A 21,066-nucleotide genomic window follows, 5' to 3' on the forward strand; every position below is an offset into this window, starting at 1 on the left:
GATATGATATGATATGATATGATATGATAGCAAAGCAAAGCAAAGCAAAGCAAAGTCACCTCCGTTCAGGCCATGAAGGCCCTTGGAGGAGTGGAAGGTAAAGGCTTCCACCATTGTTAACCTCGGCACGTGATCGGGTAGAGTGGTTAGCTCTACGCCCAGCCGCCTTTGCCCCCAGGAATTAACCTGGTACTCATTTTTGGTGTAGGCTGAGTGAACCTCAGGGCCATATGCACCCCCAGAAGTGGAAATCTCGTTTATTAAATTTTACGACTTCCTGGCGGGGATTCGAACCCACGTCCTTCCGGGCAAACCGAGCATGCCTTTACCGCCTCAGCTAGGCAGCCCCTCATGATATGATAAGATTGCAAATTAAAATGTTTTTAAAATGACAAATTGTTACACAGATTATTCTAAGGGGGAAAATAAAATAAAATAAAATAAAATAAAATAAAATAAAATAGAATAAATACATGTAAAATAAAAATAAAATTTACTACAATATTGTAACAAATAAAAAACACACAAAATTATGCTTGAAAGTGCTTGACAAGAGTTCACTAATTAGTGGCTCTTGTCCTAACTGCAGCTCTCCAGCATGCTGGTATTTACCTGGAATGGGAAATCCTTCCATAGTTTTGATTTATAGCTTTCACCTTTCACTTGATATGCACCACCGTCGCTTTACACAGCAGCTACTTGCACACAGGTTCAAACACAAGATTGTTGACTATTGCAACACATGACAGCTGTCTACTTGGCTTGACTCCAGTCAGGACTAATAACATGCACAGTAAATTCACTTGACTGCTCCACACACTGACCACACATCACTCGGTAACACAATACAACACAGTTCAATGCCAGCTGCTAATCAACAACTCTTCAACCCTCAAAACACTGTTCCAATAACATTGCTACTATTTGGGGAATGCCTGGCTGTTATATCCCAGATGATGAAGGACTAGAATGTTCGGAGTATGGCTGGAATAAGAACATTCTAATTTTGCCTTCTAAAATGTCCAGACCAGACGAAAAGCACAATACATGGAGTGGCCATGTCATGCGTTCAGGCCGGCTATGTGCTTGCCACTCTGATTCACTAATGCCTTCCAGAAAATACTGAATGGGGCTATGACAGGGCTGAGAGTCACACAAACACATAACAATTTTAAGGATCCGAAATTTAAACTGTACATCAAAGGAGAGTATATTTTTACATCATTTGAACTGTTAACCCATTCAATTCATAAAGCAAATGGTAAGATCACCTCTCTTCTTGTCACTGACCAATGTGAGATCAGGCAGATTAACCCTTACAATGTTACGCCTGAGGTATCTCGTGCACGGTAGTACGTCGTATCCTTGCTGCACCCAAGATATCACATCGGTAACTTCAGTTAAATTTCCGAAAAGGAAATTGATACCTTTGGTTTTTCCTTTAGTTTTCAAACTTGAGTGATAGCCAGCTACAGTTTCTAGAAACGTAATGGACTATAAGTCTAAATGCAGACTGAATTTTAATGCTATCTGTGGATAAATATCTGAAATAATGCACTAAGCTCAGTATGCAAACTAGGATGGCAGTCCCGAAATGCATCTGTGTCTAGGGCTTGTAAAAATGTCTTTAAGGAGCGGACGGTGCGTGCTTTTCGAGTTCGAACTTTTAGAAGCTGTAAATACTTTTGAATTGGAAGATGAGTACTCAGATATCAGTGTTAGAATATCGCACATTTTATAGGATAGTGTATTTTTGGCTCTAACGGATAACCCTATGTCCTTAATTTTAATACAAAAATGTAATACAACTGAAAGGTATTCTAAGATGGAATTGTTTATTAGTTTTGCTCATTATTCATATACTGTATTTTAAACATTTTTTTGCTAGTGGCTTTACATCACACTGACACAGATAGGTCTTATGGCGACAATGGGATAGGAAAGGCTTAGGAGTTGGAAGGAAATGGCCGTGGCCGTGGTCTTAACTAAGGTACAGCCCCAGAATTTGCCTGGTGTGAAAATGGGAAACCATGGTAAACCATCTTCAGGGCTGCCGACAGTGGAATTCGAACCCACTATCTCCTGGATGCAAGCTCACAGCCGCGCGCCCCTAACCACATGGCCAACTCACCCGTTTTTTTAGACATTACATGAAAAAAAAATCAGCTGGGAGTGTTCTGATAGTTGCTCAACATATTAGCAGGGATGAGGTTAAGATCCCTTAAAGTTTCTCCATGCAGGCCATATGATTGGGTGCTTTTCTGTAAAATCTCTTTCCATGGTGATTGGAAAAACCATAACTACACTCCTATTATACATTTTATCACTTTTATTTGGCTGAGTGGAGAGTCACCTAGTTGCTTGGGGCTCAGCTGATGGGGAACTATATAATACTTCTTACTGCAGTAGTAGGTGAACATTGGCTCTTCATAGTAAAGATCTCTATGTAAAAGTATTGCAATAAGTACAATTTCATGAATATCTGGAGTAATTAATCTAACTTCTCTTGCTTTGAAAATAGACTCTTATTGCAAAGGATAATGATTGTAAATAACACTTATTACTTATTATATCACATCTCCAAAGTACAGTCAAGCCAAAAAGCAAGTTATTCAAAAATGTTTATGAAAACAATACCTAAGAATATCAAGCTTTTAGAAAAAAAGAGGTTGAAATTCAGTGGAAATGCTTGTAAAATAATCTCTTACCGGAATAAACCCATATAACTGAAGCAGTAGGTTACAAAATATGTCTGACAAAATGTTTCATTTTTACTAGTGATGATGATGATGCTGATGCTTGTTGTTTGAAGGGGCCTAACATCTAGGTCATCAGCCCCATTTTTACTACTTTCATAGTTTATGTTGATGTTATATTTCTTGAGCATTTTTCAATGAAAAACAATCTAAGTTGCATTATATGACTTCATTTTAGTAGATGTAACTAGTAAATGATAACTCTTTTGTTCAGTGGATGGATCTTTCCTACATTTCTTTGGAGACATATTATTCACATTTCAGTAACATATCTCTTTCAGAGTCCCACACTTATTTTTATCAAATTTGATCCAATTACCTGTCTAATGATGTATCTTTTCTGCTTTTAGGCTCACGAAGAGCTGTGGCTTGAGTGCGCTCAGAAGCTTACGACTGTGATCCAGCAGATCATCGAGTTTGCTAAAATGGTGCCTGGTTTCATGAAACTTTCGCAAGATGACCAGATTGTGCTGTTAAAAGCAGGTAAATATGCGTATGTCTTATCTTTATCTAGGAATGGTTTCTATTGTACTGGGTGCAGCTGAAATATGATTAGGAACCTTTTATGAGTTTTTAATTGCTAAAGGTAAAATAAGATTTCTTTAACTGATATTATTCATTCATTATTTTCTGTAGATTAAATAGTCAGGTAAAAAAAGCTGAGAGGAGCAAAACGTATATATGTATAGGAAACAGATGGAGAGCAGCGACTTGCAGTGCAAGAATGCGTGGATAGAATACACACACAAAAGACATGGACCAAAGCTTACAGCTGCAGCCTTCATCACTACAGAACACAATAATCATTATTATTAACTTTATTAGGCGCATTGGACCACTTGAGTCATTCCAAGTTCACTTTCTCTTTGAAGGTTGTACTGTTTGGTTCTTGTGATCTGCCCAGTACATGTTTATTCTTCTATCAATTTGTCTGAAATCGCTGTAGTCCTTCTATGCATCATTTCTGCTGAAAATTTGTGAGTCTTAAGAAGGGCATTAATTTTATTTTTGTTCTCTGCATCTGCTACCGGTATGTCAAGTCCAACTGCTTTGGGATCTTGCTGAAGTTTTTGGATCCATTGTCCTCCTGTCTTCTTTCCAAGATTTCTCATCACTATTTGACATGAAATCTGGTTTCCTGGCAGTTGCAAGATGTGAAAGAAATAAGAGATTCTCATTTTTTCCATTACAGATATGAACTTCATTGGCGGTTTCCACTTTGTATCATATACATTTTACCTGGCATCTGTTATCTTCTCTAACAGCTCCTCAATTTTTTGCTGCCCTCCTGACTATCTATGTATATAAAATAAGAGTTTTGTCTGTACATCGCTCAGAATTTGAAAAAAATGGTACTTCTGTATCGACCATGTCCACAATAACAAGGAAATGCACTTTTTACTTTTCCGTAATTTCTGTCTGTCTGTATGTGTGTACACACACCACGAGAAAACGGCTGAAGAGAATTTAATGAAAATCAGTGTGTAAAGTCAGGGGATGAGCCACTAAAATCTAGGCTATAAATCATTTTATTCATGCCGAGCGAAATGGTAGTTTAGGGGAAGGCCTAAAATTCAATTCTCAAATATTTATATTATTAGTGGTCCTATCGATAAATACTACATAACTGAAGTTACATAGAAATAAATTTCTGATCATTTATGTCTTATACATTTTTACCGTACCGGCTATGATAACACAGATATTCATGAATTTCGATTTTTGTTGCTATGTCCACATCAACGCCGAGCCACGAGAAAATGGGTGAACAGACTTTAATGAAAATCGGTACATAGAGTCGGGGAAGAAGAAAATATAGTCTAAGGTATAAAAAAAATTTACTGACCCTGGGTGAAATGGTAGTTTAGGGGTAGGCGCCTAAAATGTAATTTTTAAATACCTATGTTATTGGTCTTATAGTACTGCATAACAAAAGTTATAGAGAATACAATTTCCGATCATTTATGTTTTATTCAGTTTTACCGTACCGACTATGATAAGAGTGGTGTTTTAAAGTTGGAAGAAAACTAAATGTGAAGGCCTACAATATCGAAAGTGCATAACATTGATCAACAATAACATTACATTTACCATTGTTTGTTGTGATGTTCTTTGCCTCTTATGGTGCCCTCAACTCCAATAGATGGGATTACTGTTGCATACCGAGTACAACAGCCTGACTGACTAAATATTGGTGGGAAATAGCTGGGGAGTTAGAAAACTTTTCCTTTAGCATGCCATTCCTCTGGTTCATACGTTGTCTGATACTGCTGGTATGTAACATACTGGTTCATCATAGTATTCCAGCTATTCAATCCGTACTCTGACACGCTGTTTTGAACGAGCAGTGTGCACATTTGGCAGAGACTCACTTAGTTATAGTAGTATGACCTGTTCTAGAATTAAAATGTAGGCCTTTACCAAATTATAGTACTACAATTCACTAAATAGTTCAATATTCAACCCTGATAAGAGGCGTTTCTTAAGAAAAGTGTCTTCCTCTTCAATTCTACATTCATTTAATTCCAAATTAGCAGTGAAAAGGGGTTTTCTCCTCTGGCTTGGAGGAAATATTTGCCTCCAAGTCAGATAGATTTTTCCGCTGCCATTGTAGTGAAATAAGATTTTGCAAATCACCGGGCACTTCTGGAAAACAGATTATTAAAAGGGCACAGATTTGCCCTGGGACTCTCCACTATTCGACCCCCTCTCCCCCACTGATAAAAGACGAAGAGTATTCATGGATCACGCCTGTCTGCGGCTTGGTCATTCCAGCTCTGGAACTTTGGATTGTTAGATCGGCAGTGTAGTACTGTTCATTAAAAGTGAGAAAATGCATGGTTTTTCATTTGATCGAGTATTTCACATTGCTTTTAATTGCGCCATTCCTACTGACGTCATTGTAATGACCTATGTTCATTTCACTAGGGAAAACCACTAAGACAGTTTTTTTGAGGATGTAAAAAAGCAGGCGGAGAGTGAGTGTCTGCCATTATAATGAAAACTCCCCAACCTAATTGTGACTGATGGTAGGCAAGCAGGCCTAACATTACAATGAAAATTCCCTCACCCAGTCTTCGTATGAGAAACGACGTTTGGTGACTTCCCCGTCGCGTTTCTAGGGTAACGTTAAGAGCTATACAATGTAGAATCCCGTTGTGAAGCACGGGTACATCAGCTAGTTTAATAATAAGGCAAACACACCTAGCCAACATTAGACACGATCATTGAGAACGGTACCGCTAAAATTGAGAAGAGTGCAACTATTCAAAAATTTTAATTTATTGGCAGTTTTCACTATGTGTCACACACATTTTACTTGGCACATCTTTCCTCTCAAACTTAGTTTCTCAAGTTTTTCGCTCCCCTCTTAACTATTTGTGATGGTGACTCAACGGAGACAGACTGTCGTTTTGAATTTTTATCACAGTGATTTCGTCCTCTCTTTAATTGTAACACACTGCAGTTTTAGACTAAGAGGTCCACAACCTCACCACAATCACTTATTGTTTGTTTTCGTTCATATCTCATTTGTTTTCATTCTTTTCTTCATTAGAATTTAACACATTTTTTAGTATCAATTATGTAAATAACTTCAACCTTTTTTCACTGCAGATGTCTCAAACGAGTTGATTATTTCTCCATTTAATGATAGAAATGTGTATATATTGAATTGTTTTAATTCTGTCGTGTTCTCTTTTGTTTTTCTTTCTTTCCTTCATCATGTTTTAACACATTTTTTAGCATCTATTATGCAAACAGCTTTAACCCCTTTTTTCACTGAAGATGGCTCAAATGAGTTGAAACATGTTTGACTATTATTACCCCATCTAATGATGGAGATGTGTGTATTGAATAGGAGGACATATTAAATTTCCTTTGTAAAGTAAAAACTGTCTATACAGAATGATTCTAATATCTTGTAATAAGCATAAGTGACTTGCGTAAGAATTATGGTTTTATAGCGTTGGATCTTAATGTCTACTGACTGGCATTTCTTATTACACGTTGACCAGGTTAGGAATGGGGTTTTTTAATTTTGTTCGTTCTATTTACGTGTGTTTCTTTCTCATTTAATAAATAATAATAATAATAATAATAATAATAATAATAATAATAATAATAATAATAATAATAATAATAATAATAATAATAATAATAATCCTATTACTCCATGGTGCTATTTCATCCCTGCCTTCTCACTATATTTTACCATTTCAGGTCTATTTTCTTTTATTTCTGTTGCTTTATGACAATGTAATTTAATTTCCATCCTTTCAATTTACTCAAGCATAATTTCACTGACATCATTGTCCTCCTCCCCATGAGTACAGTTGATCGCAACATCAACAGAAAATTTTCCTTTTATGTTGTACAATAGAAGGCAGAAAGATCTGTGCCTGTTTCACTTAGAATAACATATCCAATCTATTTCTTTTTTGCTTGATGCACATGTTGGTGAATGGATTTCATAGTGTGGAGTATTTCTATTTATTACAAGAATTATGTAAGATTTTGATATTTATGACAATCTCTCAATGGCTTTGAAATAGAAGACCAGGTTTAAAGGTGATTACATGCAAGAATTTGCATCACTAAAAGAATGAACAGAGTCTGAAGTAACATGTCAAACTGAAAAATATGATTGGTATGATAAGAAAGGATAACTGCAGTAAATTCAGGTACTACAGTACCGTACGATAAATTGATGTATTTAGTATGGAAAAGTTTTTTACCACTATCATTATACAGGATTTAAATAAAGCTCTTTTGTCACTAATCCATTGATATTTTTTTTTCACATACACTTCTGTCCTGTTTTTGTGGAAGAGAATTATTGGAACCCTATACATGTGTTAAATTTAGGCTACGATGATCTGGTGGGGTTAAAATAGGTGCAGATGTCAATATTTTCTAGCTTTGCTCAAATGGCTGGAAGAGGTCTAAGAGTGTGAATGCTTATCTACTACCAAGAATTGAATAAAGTAACTTATATGACTACACTGTCCATCTACCACTTTGGTATTTTGTCTGTGTCTTACTTTTTATCTTTAATGAATAGAATAAAGCTTGATTCAGAACTGATTAATATTTTTGCATCTGTTAATTGTAGGTAGTTTCGAGCTGGCTGTGTTGAGAATGAGCCGGTACTATGACCTGAGTCAAAACTGCGTTTTATACTCGGACACGCTTTTACCACAAGACGCCTTCTTTACAACGGAAACAGCGGAGATGAAGCTGGTGACATGTGTGTTTGAATTCGCTAAGAGTATCGCAGAACTCAAGCTCACCGAAACGGAACTGGCTCTCTACTCAGCCTACGTTCTACTGTCGGCAGGTGAGAATCCCTGTTGGATATATGCTACCTGGTATTGTCTGCAACCCTTCGTTGTTAACTGATTCCATCTTATTGGGCTAAACTTGAAGGTTACTATATTAATTAAAGAGGGAAGGGATGGTGGAGAGATAGAACATTGGTCCCAAGGGAGAATTGAGATGTTAGTGTGGAAAACATTTGGTTACTATATGTCTTTACATTCACCTTTACATCCAGTCAGCACATATCTTATTACCACATAGCATGATTCACTCCAGTACTGGTGTGTTATAATTTTGATCTTGCAATGTATGGTTTTCCTATATCATTATTTCAAATTGACTCAAGAATTCTGTATTAAGTCTGAATGAGAAATTTTGTACTCTGCAGCTTATCTGCAGTGATTACCAGGTGTCAATCAATCAATCAATCAATCAATCAATCAATCAATCAATCAATCAATCAATCAATCAATCAATCAATCAATCAATCAATCAATCAATCAATCAATCAATCAATCAATCAATCAATCAATCAATCAATCAATCAATCAATCAATCAATCAATCAATCAATCAATCAATCAATCAATCAAAGCCATATCCACACAGACCATGGAGGCCCTTGAAGGAGCAGAAAGTGAAGACTTCTGAGTGGTTACGAATGAACCTGGTATTAATTTTTGGTGTAGGCTGAGTGAACTTCAAGGCTATGTTCCTCTCCAGAAGTGGAAATTTTTTTCTCTAAAGATCTTAACTTCCTGACAGGGTGTCAAACACACATTCTTTTGCGTGAGCATGTTTTACCACCTCAGGTAGGCAGCCCCTTCAATCATCTAAGCCTGCTATTCATTTCCAGGATTAAAATGGTTAATTAGAAAGAAAGGGACATTGTCTTAAAAATTAAAATATCTAATCAGTAGATGATTGCTGCTCTGAAGTAACTTTGTGGTTACTTTTGCATAAAACATGCTCCTTAAAATTGTGCAGTGGAGTTCTAATGAAGTATTTAATAGCTGTAAAATTAGACCAGCTTAGTGTTGTTACAGTACCATATTTACCATTTACTTCCATTCTCCTTCTTGACCAATTCAACTAAGAAATGGCCCATTACACTGTTTTATTATTAGGTTTGTCTCATATAGAAGTCTTCCTTAAGTGAAGAAAGAGATGCTTCGGGCAACTTTTCAAATCATTGAAAGGTAGGAACTCGGGTCATCATCATATTACCGATTGAGTTCACTGAACGGTACAGACCTCAAAGCTGGAGGCTTGAATTTCAGAGATGGTGGGTTTAAATCCCACCATCAGCAGCCCTGAAGATGACTTTTCTGTGGTTTCCCATTTTTATACCAGGTAAATACTGGGGCTGTACCCAAATTAATGTTTCAGCTGCTTCCTTTCCAGTCACATCTCTTTCGTTGTCCAACTCCATAGCTAAATGGTTAGCATGATGACCTTTGGTCCAAGGGGTCCTAGGTTTGATTCCCAGCCGGGTCTAGGATTTTAACTTCATTGGTTAATTCCAATGGTTTGGGGGATGGGTGCATGTGCCGTCTTCAGCATTACAATTCATCATTGGTAGGGCCCTATCCTCACAAACTCGCAGGTCGCCTATAAAGGTGCCAAATCGTAAGACTTGCATCCGGTCTGTGCGGAGGCCACACACAAATTTTTTTTGTCAAAACCCTATCTGAATTAGTGCAGAAAATTAAAGTAAAATTATTTATGGTACTTACATTTGAGAGTCACTGTGGAATTCTTGTACAATAACCTGTCTTAGTATTTTCCATTATTGAAACTAAAGACAAAGTTGTCTTTCAACAACTTCTGATAATCTAATAAACAACATCAGTACTTGAGAGATCAAAAAGAAAATATATGTTTAGTAGTTCCTTGGTGGTGATGATTGTTGTTTTAAGGGACAAAACAGCATGATTATCAGCCTTCATTAGAAGTTCCTTGAAACATTACTTTAACCAATTAATATCTTTCTTACAATGTTATGTCAAATTAAAATTTTGTTTTCAAAAGTTTCTTTGGGGAATTTATCTATTTTCTCCTCCTGCATTCAAATCTTGAATTGGTGTGTTTACAGATCGGCCGGGTCTGAAAGGTCTGGCAGAAATCAGCCGATTGAGTCAAGCGGTACTTCGAGCTCTACGGTTGGAACTTGATCGCAACCATATAATGCCCATTAAGGGTGATGTTACGGTGTGTGATGCCATGTTAGCCAAGATCTCTACATTAAGGTAAGATATTGGCAACATGCAACTGATATGTATACATGTAGTGGGTATAATGGTGCAACAATGGCACCTTCATTAGAAATACTGTATAATAAATCAGTGTTATTATGTTGAAAATTATTATATTTTCTTTGGCTAAAGGTTTTTTTTGTTGATTTTTGATTTAATTTGAATATTTTCACAATAATTTCTAAACTAAACAAGATATGGAAACAAAATTTTGCACATACCTTAAAGAAGTCCTCTAGTATCTCTGGAAGGTGTGGTAGCTAATGTTACACCTTTAAGTACTGTGCTTACTGTCATGGGTCCAGGAGAACCTTCTTCACTGTCAACACTGTCACTTTCACTTAGTTCAGGAATTAGTTCATCACCTTAGTCTTCATTGAATAGGATGTCGGCAATTTCGTCAACACTTACATTGTCCCTAAGCACCTTGGTTACACTTCAGAACATGACTATATACATGCTTGTGCAATCACAAACCAACTATGCAGCTAGCTTGGCCAACACTAGCCTTCGTTCAGAAACAGAATAAAAAAATGCATTGGAAGCGAAAATCTCCAAGACAGTGTGGTTTCTGGTGAGCAGAAGCAGGTAGAAGCATTCATAAGAGTATTATCCTCATCTCTGTCGCACATATTTGTGACAAAAGTAAACCACAGATGCATAGGAACGGCTATAGTTCAAGGTTGTGCTTATCTGGGCTAACTCAGATATGGTCCAGAGCATGGACATGCGCTATAGGCAATAACTCGGATACGGGCGTGAATGTCTTAATGTATGCTTTCGTTAGTGTGAATAACCTGTATTGGGGGGGAGTTTTTAAGAGACTTTCCAGTGCACTGACTGTACTGTTGATGCTACCATCATGTTTTAAGGATCATGCTAACAGATGACACTGAAATTGAAAAATCAATATTTTTCACCCATGTCACATTTTTGCTTGTCTTGTAAAATCTTGTTGCATGACTTAAGGTATGGTTTCCTGGAAAGCATCACATATAATATTTATCTCCTGTGATATGATGTAGTTTGTACACTGTAATGGTAGTACCAGTTTCATATCCTAATTTGTGGTGGCTTTCTGAAAGCTAGCAAGATATCTTTGAGAATTTGCTTAACAGTACATATATTGTTTCCAGGGAACTCAGCATATTGCATATGGATGCCCTGGCCAAGTTCAAACGGTCAACACCGCACCTGGAGTTTCCTGCCCTGCATAAAGAGCTATTTTCTGTTGACAGCTGAGTAGAAGGCTGAATTAGTTCTTTAAGGGTAAGTACTTGCATACTGTTTATGGCCCTGATTTCAGAATTACTGTATATGCAGATCCATAAGAATTCCTTGTTGTTTATGTTCCTGCAATCACTTATAAGCTAGGGCCTGGATATTTATGACCTAAAAATGTTAGAAATATACAGGCATTTATGACCTAAAAATTTATTAAAGTATGACTATAAATATGACTTAAAAGTTTCTTGGTCACATTTTCAAAATCTTCAAAATCTTGCCGCTGTTTAAATTAACATTATATTGAAAATATACGCTTAAAATCTAGAACATTCAATAATTATAAAGTAATAATATTACTTTTTTTATTAAATTTTGAATTTATTTAATTAATCAATACAGAGGTAACTCGACTCTGCAAAGAATGAAATAAATGTCACATTTTGATGGGCGATCAGAAAGAATTACAAAGGCAAAGTACATATATTTTAAAGTTTTCAAATAGGAGCGATCTTCTATTTTCACGCAACATTGACTTGTAAGAGGGAAAAAGACCGCTCAACATCGCAGGATGTTATTGGGGTATATTTGAAATATGTCAAATCATTAGAGCTCAATTAAGGCTCACTATTCTGTCGCTTTATACGCATCTGTCTATTTCTACACAGCCTACCCTCCTAATTCACATAAATATATGGTATTTCTAAGAAAGATAATTGTAAGAAATTACAGACAACAATTAGGAGATGTGAAAAATCCATCTTTGAGATGACTGCAAGCAGTTATGCAAAAAGATAAAAATGTGACAAAAATAAGAAAATTCACAGGGAAATATGACCATAATATAAAAAATTACCAGAAAATGACAAAAAATGTTAAAAGAGGAAAAATGTGACTTTATATGACCCTTGAAAATTGCATAATTACAGTCACTGTAGATAAAATCATGCTTAACTTATATTTTCCAGGGAAATCATGTAAAGAAAAAAATATGCTTATAACATTAATAACAAACAAATTTGAAATGCTTAATTAGAAACTTGCAAGATCGGACACACCTTTCTGGTCCATTGGTTAGTGTAGCAAGCTGCAGTCTGAGTCAGATCCCTAGCTTTCCCACAAATATAAAACTGGTTTGAGGATTTACTCAGCTTTATGAGAGCTATGATTGAGGAGGTTTTTGATCCTAAATTCATGCAACCTCTTCTAGGAAAACTACAAGTAACATTTTTTGTATCCATGATAGCCAGTGCTGTTCCAAAGAAGACTGCTTTCAGTTAGTAAATCAAGGGCTCGAGTGAACTGTATTGCTAAAAAATTTGAGGTGCAGTCTTTAAACAGGATGGTCTTTTTGCTGGGACAGTTTTAAGTTGTCCTGCCCATCCCATCAGTTTTAAATTTTGTCCCAGTTTTCAAATGTTTCTACAGATAAAAATATATATATTTTCTTGGCCTTTTCCCAGTATCCTGGGGTCGGCGCTTTCTATGGATTTTAGTCCAGTTTTATGGCGGATATCCTTCCTGACACCAACCCTATCTGGAGGGAAGTGTTCGTTATTGCGTGTTTCTGTGGTGATGTGTAGTGTGACATGTTGAATGTAAATGAAGACGAGTGTCTAGTCTAACACAAACATGCTGTCCTTGAGCCAGAGTAATTAACCAGACATGGTGGAAATTGATCCCAGTGTCCTCTGAATCAAAAGCCAGTATCTAACTATTCAGCCAAGGAGCTGGACACAGAAAAATTTAATATAATTTTATGAAATGCCTTTGCTGGTGGGATGTAGTGTTTACAGTGCACTATGTCTTCTGGTATGGGCTAGAATAAATTTGTTACTTTTATTGACCTGTCTCTGTCTCAGTCTCATCCTTTCCTTTGACAATATGAAGGTGACTGAGGTATGAGCGATTCTAATAATACCGTTCCTTATGCAGCCAGTCCCTGTTATGAATGGTGTGAAAATATCGCTCATAGGGTCGGTTGGTGCATTCATTTCAGTAGGCTTGGCAGACTGATATGTAATAGCAATGGCTGGCTCAGTGAGGAAAGCAACGGGAAACGACCTCACTCCTCATTTCCCTAGTATACCTCTTCATTGACGCCTAGCTGTTGGTGGAGCTGTAGAGGATCAAACCAGCCTTTGACTGAATACCCAATGCAACGCACAATTTTATGAAAATTAATTCAATATGATAATAATTTTATGTTATGAAAAACCAATGAAAACATAAGTAATAGAAATTAGTGAAAAATCCTACTCTCACTCCAAGAATAAATATAAACTAGACAATAATTAAGTATTGACTATTTTTTGCTTGGGATGCACATTCAATAATGATTGAGATCCTGTGGAAGAAATTAAAAGGATATTTAGAAAGCCAGGTATGCACTCATCAAACTTAAAAATGTTTTGTGCAACCTACAACTTAACATCCACCACAGAACAAGAAATTTGAGATATGTATTTTCAGTCTTCTATTAGGGAGTGAAAGAAAGGGCGGTTACTGAAGGGACAGTAAGGAGAATAGAGGCTTTTGAACTATGGTGTTATCATCGTATTCTGTACACATCATGGATATATGAAGCATGTTTGTTTCAGTAAGAACTATTTCCGTTTCTTTCCGGTGCTGTGCTATGGTTGCAATATTAAGCATGTGCAGTGGCTTCTTTCATCTGTTGACATGCCATATGCAACACTGGAGACATGCACATAGTGTGGTCATCTTGTAGCAAGTGTTTAAAATGTTCAAGACACTAAATCAACCCACTGACTGTGAGATACGTCCCATGATTTGCTTCTTGAATGCACAAAACATTAAACCAGATGATATTCATCGCCAAATGTGTGAAATGTATGCTGAAAGTGCAATGGCAGGTGGAATCATGGGGAAATGGGTTAGAATGTTCAATAAAGGTTGTCAACATGTGCATGATGTCCCATGGAATGGTTGACTGTCTGTTGTCACAGATGATTTGGTGTGCGCGGTTGAAGCAAAAGTCTACGAAGACAGATGGTTCACAATTTGGACAAGCACTCTGCTTTTTCCACAATATTCAAGGTCTGTTTTGTACCATATTGTGACAGATTGCATAGGATTTAGGAAATTGTGTGTACAATGGTGCCAAAACTCCTCGCCGAAGAACGCACGTCAAACCCAGGATTCCATCACATCATTTCATTGGGAATAATGGCACTCCTGCTATAGCCCTAATTTTGCACCAAGTGATTTCCATCCTTTACATCATCTGAAGAGGTTCCTTGGTGGCAAGCATTTGATGGTGACAATGATGATCCTAAAGGAGGAGTACCGTACAGACATGGCTTTCATCACAAGTGGCCATTTTATGACAAAGGCATACAGATAATGATGCCAAGTTATGAAAGATGCCATTGTGGAGAAGTAGGTTAAAGTATGCAGAGCCCAAAGAGAAAGAAAATGTTTTAAAATAATTTTGTGCTTCTTTGAAAAAAAGTCAATACCTACTTAAATGACATACCTTGTACCATGTCTCATATGAAGTAGTAATGTATCCTATTAATAAAGGAAAGGAAGCCATACGTATTAAGAAAAATGGCATTCCTTGGACATATGATGTGGATTAAGAAATACCACTGTCTCAAACTCATTATCGAAAGGAAAATAGAAGGAAAAAGAGTAGGTACCTGAAAGAAGACAAACTTCATAACTGAAGAACTTATGCCAATGGCCTGATGTGACATCAAGTTTGTTAATTGGAGGCAGCACCGAAAAAGTGTTATGGACAAGATGACTGCCAAAGACTAAAAGACAAGGCATTAGAAGAATAAGAAGATGAAGATGATGATAGACCAGTTGTAACTTCTATGGCATTGGAGAGTTCCCTGAAAGTGGAACAGGGGTTAGCTTTCAGGGCACTGTTACCATGAAACCAAATCATTGAAAAATGTGGAAGTTAGATCTCTTGATTACTTTTGAGTTATGACTTGAAAAGTCTGGCTACTGAGAAAAATAATGTTGATTTTAAATTTAATTTATAATACTGAAAGTTTTTAACTTAATGCTGTTGCATCAAATTATAAATTAGGACATGAAGATGCAGAAAAGTGATTAAAATTATGACACATCTTCTAATTCGTAACTAAACACAACCTTTAGTAGCTTTTAGTTACAATTGCAATAAAAAGTCAGAAGAAATTAGAGTTATCCTCATGGTACAGATTACAAAAAATAATTCAGAACAGATGCCCCAGTTTCGACCATCAGAAACTACCATGCATCTTAATTTCAGTTAATAAATTGCTTTTTAGTTATGCACAAATTTCTATGTGTAAATTACACAGATAAAAGCTTCAGCCTCTCATAAATTCAAATCTGCCTGCCGAAAGATTTTTCTGGGCACTTATAACTGAGTTATGTGAGTCATCGTGTGTATGTTATGTGAATGTTTTTTCTTTTATCTATTATGTACTTCAGTCATTATTATTAGTTTTATAACTCTTATTGCCTGATTGATGATTTATAACCTGGTCTTAGTGTATCTGTCCGTAGTATTATTTTTGTAGAATTACAATATCTTGCATTTTAAAATTATATTGTTGAAAATGGTTAAGTGTAAGAGGGGGCCGTGAGCCCTAACTTCACCACAAATGTAAGTGAGGAATAAATAATAAAAAAAATATTTTGAACTGTGATAAAACTTAAGTTAGATGCCAGAAATTAAGATGGATGACACCTTTGAGATTTTTGTAGTCATTACTACTGTGCTGAATAATTATGGCATTAGCCATGCATTAGTTTTACAGTACATAATACAAATAATTTTCCTGTTTCTGTGACAGGCATTATGTAGCCCAGATATAAACTTGTCATGAAGTCTAAATTGCACTTGGCTCCATATTCATGGTTATGTTTTCTACATAGTTACATCTGATTATGATGTTGATAGCAAATAATTGCCATAAATTTTTTCATGCTGCTGAAGAAAATCAATTGAGAGGAAACATAAAATCAAAGTTTTTTTTAAAGAACTGCTATTCAATCTAACCTTCATACTATCAATAAACAAATTAAAAAAACTTTGGAAAATCACTAGTTATATTTGACAAACTTGCACAGTTCACATTTGAGATGAAATTTACAATAGTCTTTTAGTGCCAATTTGATTGAATATAACATAGGGAAATAAAGGAGAGCAGTGGACATTCCTACCCCAATGCCCATATTCTCTGCACCACAGAAGTCATGCTTGAAGATGGATTGGTGTTAATACCAATCTGCAAATTGTGACTGCATTCCTCCTTATTCAGTTGCCTCTAGAGAAATTGCAGAAAATGAAGGTGGAGGATTTTGTGGGCATATCACTGGCCTATCAGTGATCCAGCACAAACATCAGACAGGACACTGGCAATGCCAATAGGAGCCTCACAGATCATGTAAAAATGTTGTTGTCTCAAGTCTGTGGTGCAATGAGCAACATTGGAACCTGGTTTATGTAATATATGGTCTTCATTATGGCCATATACTGTGTCACAGTGGTCTAAATGAAGGGCTGTTCTCCAAACTAACCACTCATCCTTGTACAAACCCACTACATGGCCCTGTTCAAATGGTATAAATGCTGATGGCCTGGCATACTCTTGGGCCCCTTGTAATTGATAATACTGTCAACAATGCCTTCAATGATTTTTTGAATGGCATTTTATCCCCTCTTCTGTGACACATAGAGCACTCTATATCATGTGCTCCTGTGATACCATTAGTACATCACTAAGATAATTTACACACTTCTTTGAGTTCAACTTTTGGGCATTGCTTTCTGGGTGTTTCACTTTTTCTCTCTAATAGTGTATACCATTGTTACTAGTAATAGGTAAAATGTCATGTTGTACCTTTTAAATTTCTTTATAATTAATTTTAATAATTGATTCCATTTGTTTTATAGGCATATGGAGTTTGTACTTCTACCTTCTACGCACACAGAAGGAAACAACATCAGTCTTTAGGACAAGAAATACAAAGGAACTCCACTTCATCTCATCAGGGAAAAATATGATAGTTGAGTGTTAAAAACCAAGATAAATTAAATGGAAGTTAAATAAATTTAATTGTTTATATTGCCGCTGTTGCTACCGAGCTGGACTCTGGACTGAAAGCAAAGTTGTTTTGTTTACATTGTAATGTGCTGCTAAAGCACATTACTTTGAAAGAACTGGAAGCTCGTTTGAGAGTTAGAGAGGATGAAGTTAAAGTTGTAATAGTGCTTTAAAGGAGATAAAAACATGTGTTTTATGCTTCAGATGCAAGGAGAATTGTGAATAGAAGGGGTGGGAATAGACAGTAGGGTAGTTTAGGCAGGGAGGTGAAATATCTAACAGAAACCATTGTTTTTCTCTCATTTTATTTTTTTCTTTACATTAGTTAGCATTTTGGTGTTGTATTGTTTTATGTTGTCATGAGAAATTGCAGACATAAAGCAGTACAGAACTACAAATGCTTTGCAAATGCATAGACACACTAAAACAAAGAAATTTCTCATTAAAACAGAAATTGTTGTTATATCTTCAAAAATATTTCATATTTTCCTTTTGATAGTCAATACATGTGTATGTTTCCATTTTGATATTTTTGAAGGGATGGTAATTTAAATAGTTGTACCATTCTTTTTCTTGCACTGAATATTGCAGTTAACACACCAAAACTTGCTATATTTTAAGAAAATATTAAAGTAATTAACACATTTGTAAGAAAAGGCATTCTTGATTATAAAATGAAAATAATTTGTTGTTGGCATAGAAAATAGTGCAGATTTTTGAGTGAAGGAAGGTTAAATAAATGGAATAACATTGGCAAAAATTTATAAGTAAAAGCCTGTACTGTACATAAACTTTATAGAATACATCTGAATTGAAAACAAAATAAAAAGTTCTTCAGTATCAAAAGGAGACACTCCCACAGGTACCGGTACACCGTATAATACAGAACCAACACATATAAGACACAATGAAACTTAGTGTAATGAAAAATGAGAAAAAAATCAAGTTGAGGGAAATTAAAAAGTAATTATAACTTGCTATGGTTAAGGGAAAATATTGCCTTATTAATAATTATAAATATACATATATAAATAAATACATTTAGATTGTACTGTCTTAATAGAGAAAACTGTACAGTACAATTAATTAATAATAAACTATTTATCACTAGACTTCATTTTTTCTGGTTGTTGTAAATGAAAACGAGAAAATGGACTCTATTACAAGACTAACCAATTTTGGAAGTTGTTTTTTGTTTTATTTAATGCCACAAGGAAACATTTTAAAAGTGCATTTCTCAAGAGTTTGTAAACTGCTTTTCTTCTATTTCTCTTTTACATTTTCTCTTTTATACTCATATGCAAAATATATTTCATTATTTTTAAGACTTGAAAGTGATGAAGTATAAATGTTGGTAACATTTTTAAATGTTTGCTTCTGGTATATAAACAAAAAAAATCAGATGTGTAAATGTTGATTCTTGTTTATTGCTTCTGAGAGAGAGTATTTTTATTGATGATTGGCTGGTTGGAAGAATCAAAGTGATATTTACTATCAATTGAGGTATGACCAAGTCTTACCCAATTCCTTTATCCAATAGGTTTTGTATATAACTCGAATCTATCAGAAATGTTCATAAAAATAATTGAAACATATTTACAAATATAACTTACTGTTAGGAATTTGTTTTTAGTGGTACTGAATGTTATTTATTATTTCCTTTGAGATAATTGCAATCTCTGGAGCTGCCCTTTCAAATAAGTCTGTGTTGAAATTTTTGGGCCCATAGGTACTGGTATACTGAAATGATCTTAATGAACAAGATTGTATCTTGAAATGTTCTCTAGCAACCCATTCTGAGCTACAAATGTCATATCATACTTGAGATTCTTTGCATTAGTTGACAGTTTACATTTCAGGAATGAATTACCGTAATGAATGCGGTACAGTAATGCTGTGCAGTAATAACAATGGAGGACTCTGAAATATATTTAGCCTAAATATAGCCATTTTGATATCAATCTTAAAAGTTTGTATATTACTTATTTATATAACATTGTCTAAAGCTGTTCTAAATTCAAAATATTAGAAATCAGTTCACTTGCTCCATTGAAACCAAATTTAATATTGTTCATTTTTTTCATTTAAGTATATCTATATTTACATTCATAGCAAATTATTCTCACAAGGAAAAATGGCAAAATATATCTCATCATAATTTTTTTTAAAGAAGAAAAGACAGGAAAATTATAGTATATACAAAAACAAACTCCTTGCAGTAGCAATGAAGTTCACATATGTATAATACTATATATAAGTTTTTTTAATTATTTTATTGACCTGTTGTAAATAAAATTGCGTATTTCAGAGAAAAGTGTGAATGTTATTACTTTTTATGTCCTCTTCTGTGCCTTGTACTTGTCATGCAAGAGGTTTTGAATATAATCAGATCGTTTCAATTACAAATGTTACTTTCAGCAATGGAAAGTCCTTTTATTACCTCTCACTAAATAGGTGCAATTGGAATAAATATATATTGGTAGTTTCACATCATAATGCAACTGCACACCTGCTATAGCTTGAATTTCTACAATCAAGCAATATTCCTTAATGAAGTTATGTCAGATACTGTGGTCGTAAATACTTGCTGTAAAATACATAATGGAAAACTTTAAAAGAAAGTTGTGAGACCTTTTGTGTAACAAAATTTATAATTTAAAAATAAGTAGTGAAGCCTTTTTCACAATGTCTTTCGACACTATACCTGCTACTAACAAGTAAGAACTCAATTTATAAAGTACAATTTCTATCTGAAATATTTCTAAATTTATGGGTTCTCTTACAATTTTTATGGGCACACATGATCAAGGATCTGTGCATTAAGATTTTTTTCTTTGAGATCTTACAGTCTTTCAAAGAGTTCTGTAACTAAATACATATTTCAGTTTTAGAATAACAAAGTTCATCTCATAATATTTCAACTCCTGGAGATTTGATTAAAATTAAGTTACGTATCAAACATCTCTTTCTCTAGAAACATTGATGGTATTTCTTCACAACTTCATATGCTTCTTAAATATCTTATAATCAAACTTTACAACTAAATGTTATTTAGATCAAAAAGCACGTCAGATTTGTTGTGACATGTGTGACTGCTGGGAGAAAGGATACACTCTTATCAATTCCTCTAATGCAGTTCTCTGGCAGAGTCTGAAAAGCACCTTTTAGGCAATGCAAATCATTTCCAGATATTTATTAATAAGGTAGGCTCTGAATATATGCACAATGATGTCAGTATTGACAAGCTTCTTCCTCCTTGTAGGGGTACAGGTGCTCCTTTTCTGCGAGTTTACGTCTTCAGGTTAGCCCTTAGATTATTGGAACTTGATGATTAAACCTATTATACAACATTTAATAACATTTAAAGCTATAATGTCTATTAAGTTCTATCATCAGCTGATGTGTTGTAAGCATCTACACACATGTTACAATTGTTTCT

At 35.1% G+C, this 21,066-nt stretch overlaps 1 protein-coding gene across 8 annotated transcripts in view; it reads left to right on the forward strand.

Annotated features, from left to right (window-relative positions):
• Hr3 (Hormone receptor 3) overlaps nt 1-19,851 on the forward strand; it is a 586,730-nt gene extending 566,879 nt beyond the window's left edge. For all 8 annotated transcript variants that reach the window (XM_067147643.2, XM_067147641.2, XM_067147642.2 and 5 more), the window contains 5 exons: nt 3,107-3,239; nt 7,870-8,094; nt 10,170-10,323; nt 11,466-11,598; nt 17,477-19,851. In XM_067147643.2, the coding sequence (XP_067003744.2) occupies nt 3,107-3,239; nt 7,870-8,094; nt 10,170-10,323; nt 11,466-11,571 (618 nt within the window). In that variant the 3' untranslated portion in view covers nt 11,572-11,598; nt 17,477-19,851. The remainder of the gene's footprint in view (nt 1-3,106; nt 3,240-7,869; nt 8,095-10,169; nt 10,324-11,465; nt 11,599-17,476) is intronic.
• The last annotated feature ends 1,215 nt before the right edge of the window (nt 19,852-21,066 follow it).

The sequence above is a fragment of the Anabrus simplex genome, chromosome 5 (genome assembly GCF_040414725.1).
Source record: "Anabrus simplex isolate iqAnaSimp1 chromosome 5, ASM4041472v1, whole genome shotgun sequence".
Lineage (NCBI taxonomy): Eukaryota > Metazoa > Arthropoda > Insecta > Orthoptera > Tettigoniidae > Anabrus > Anabrus simplex.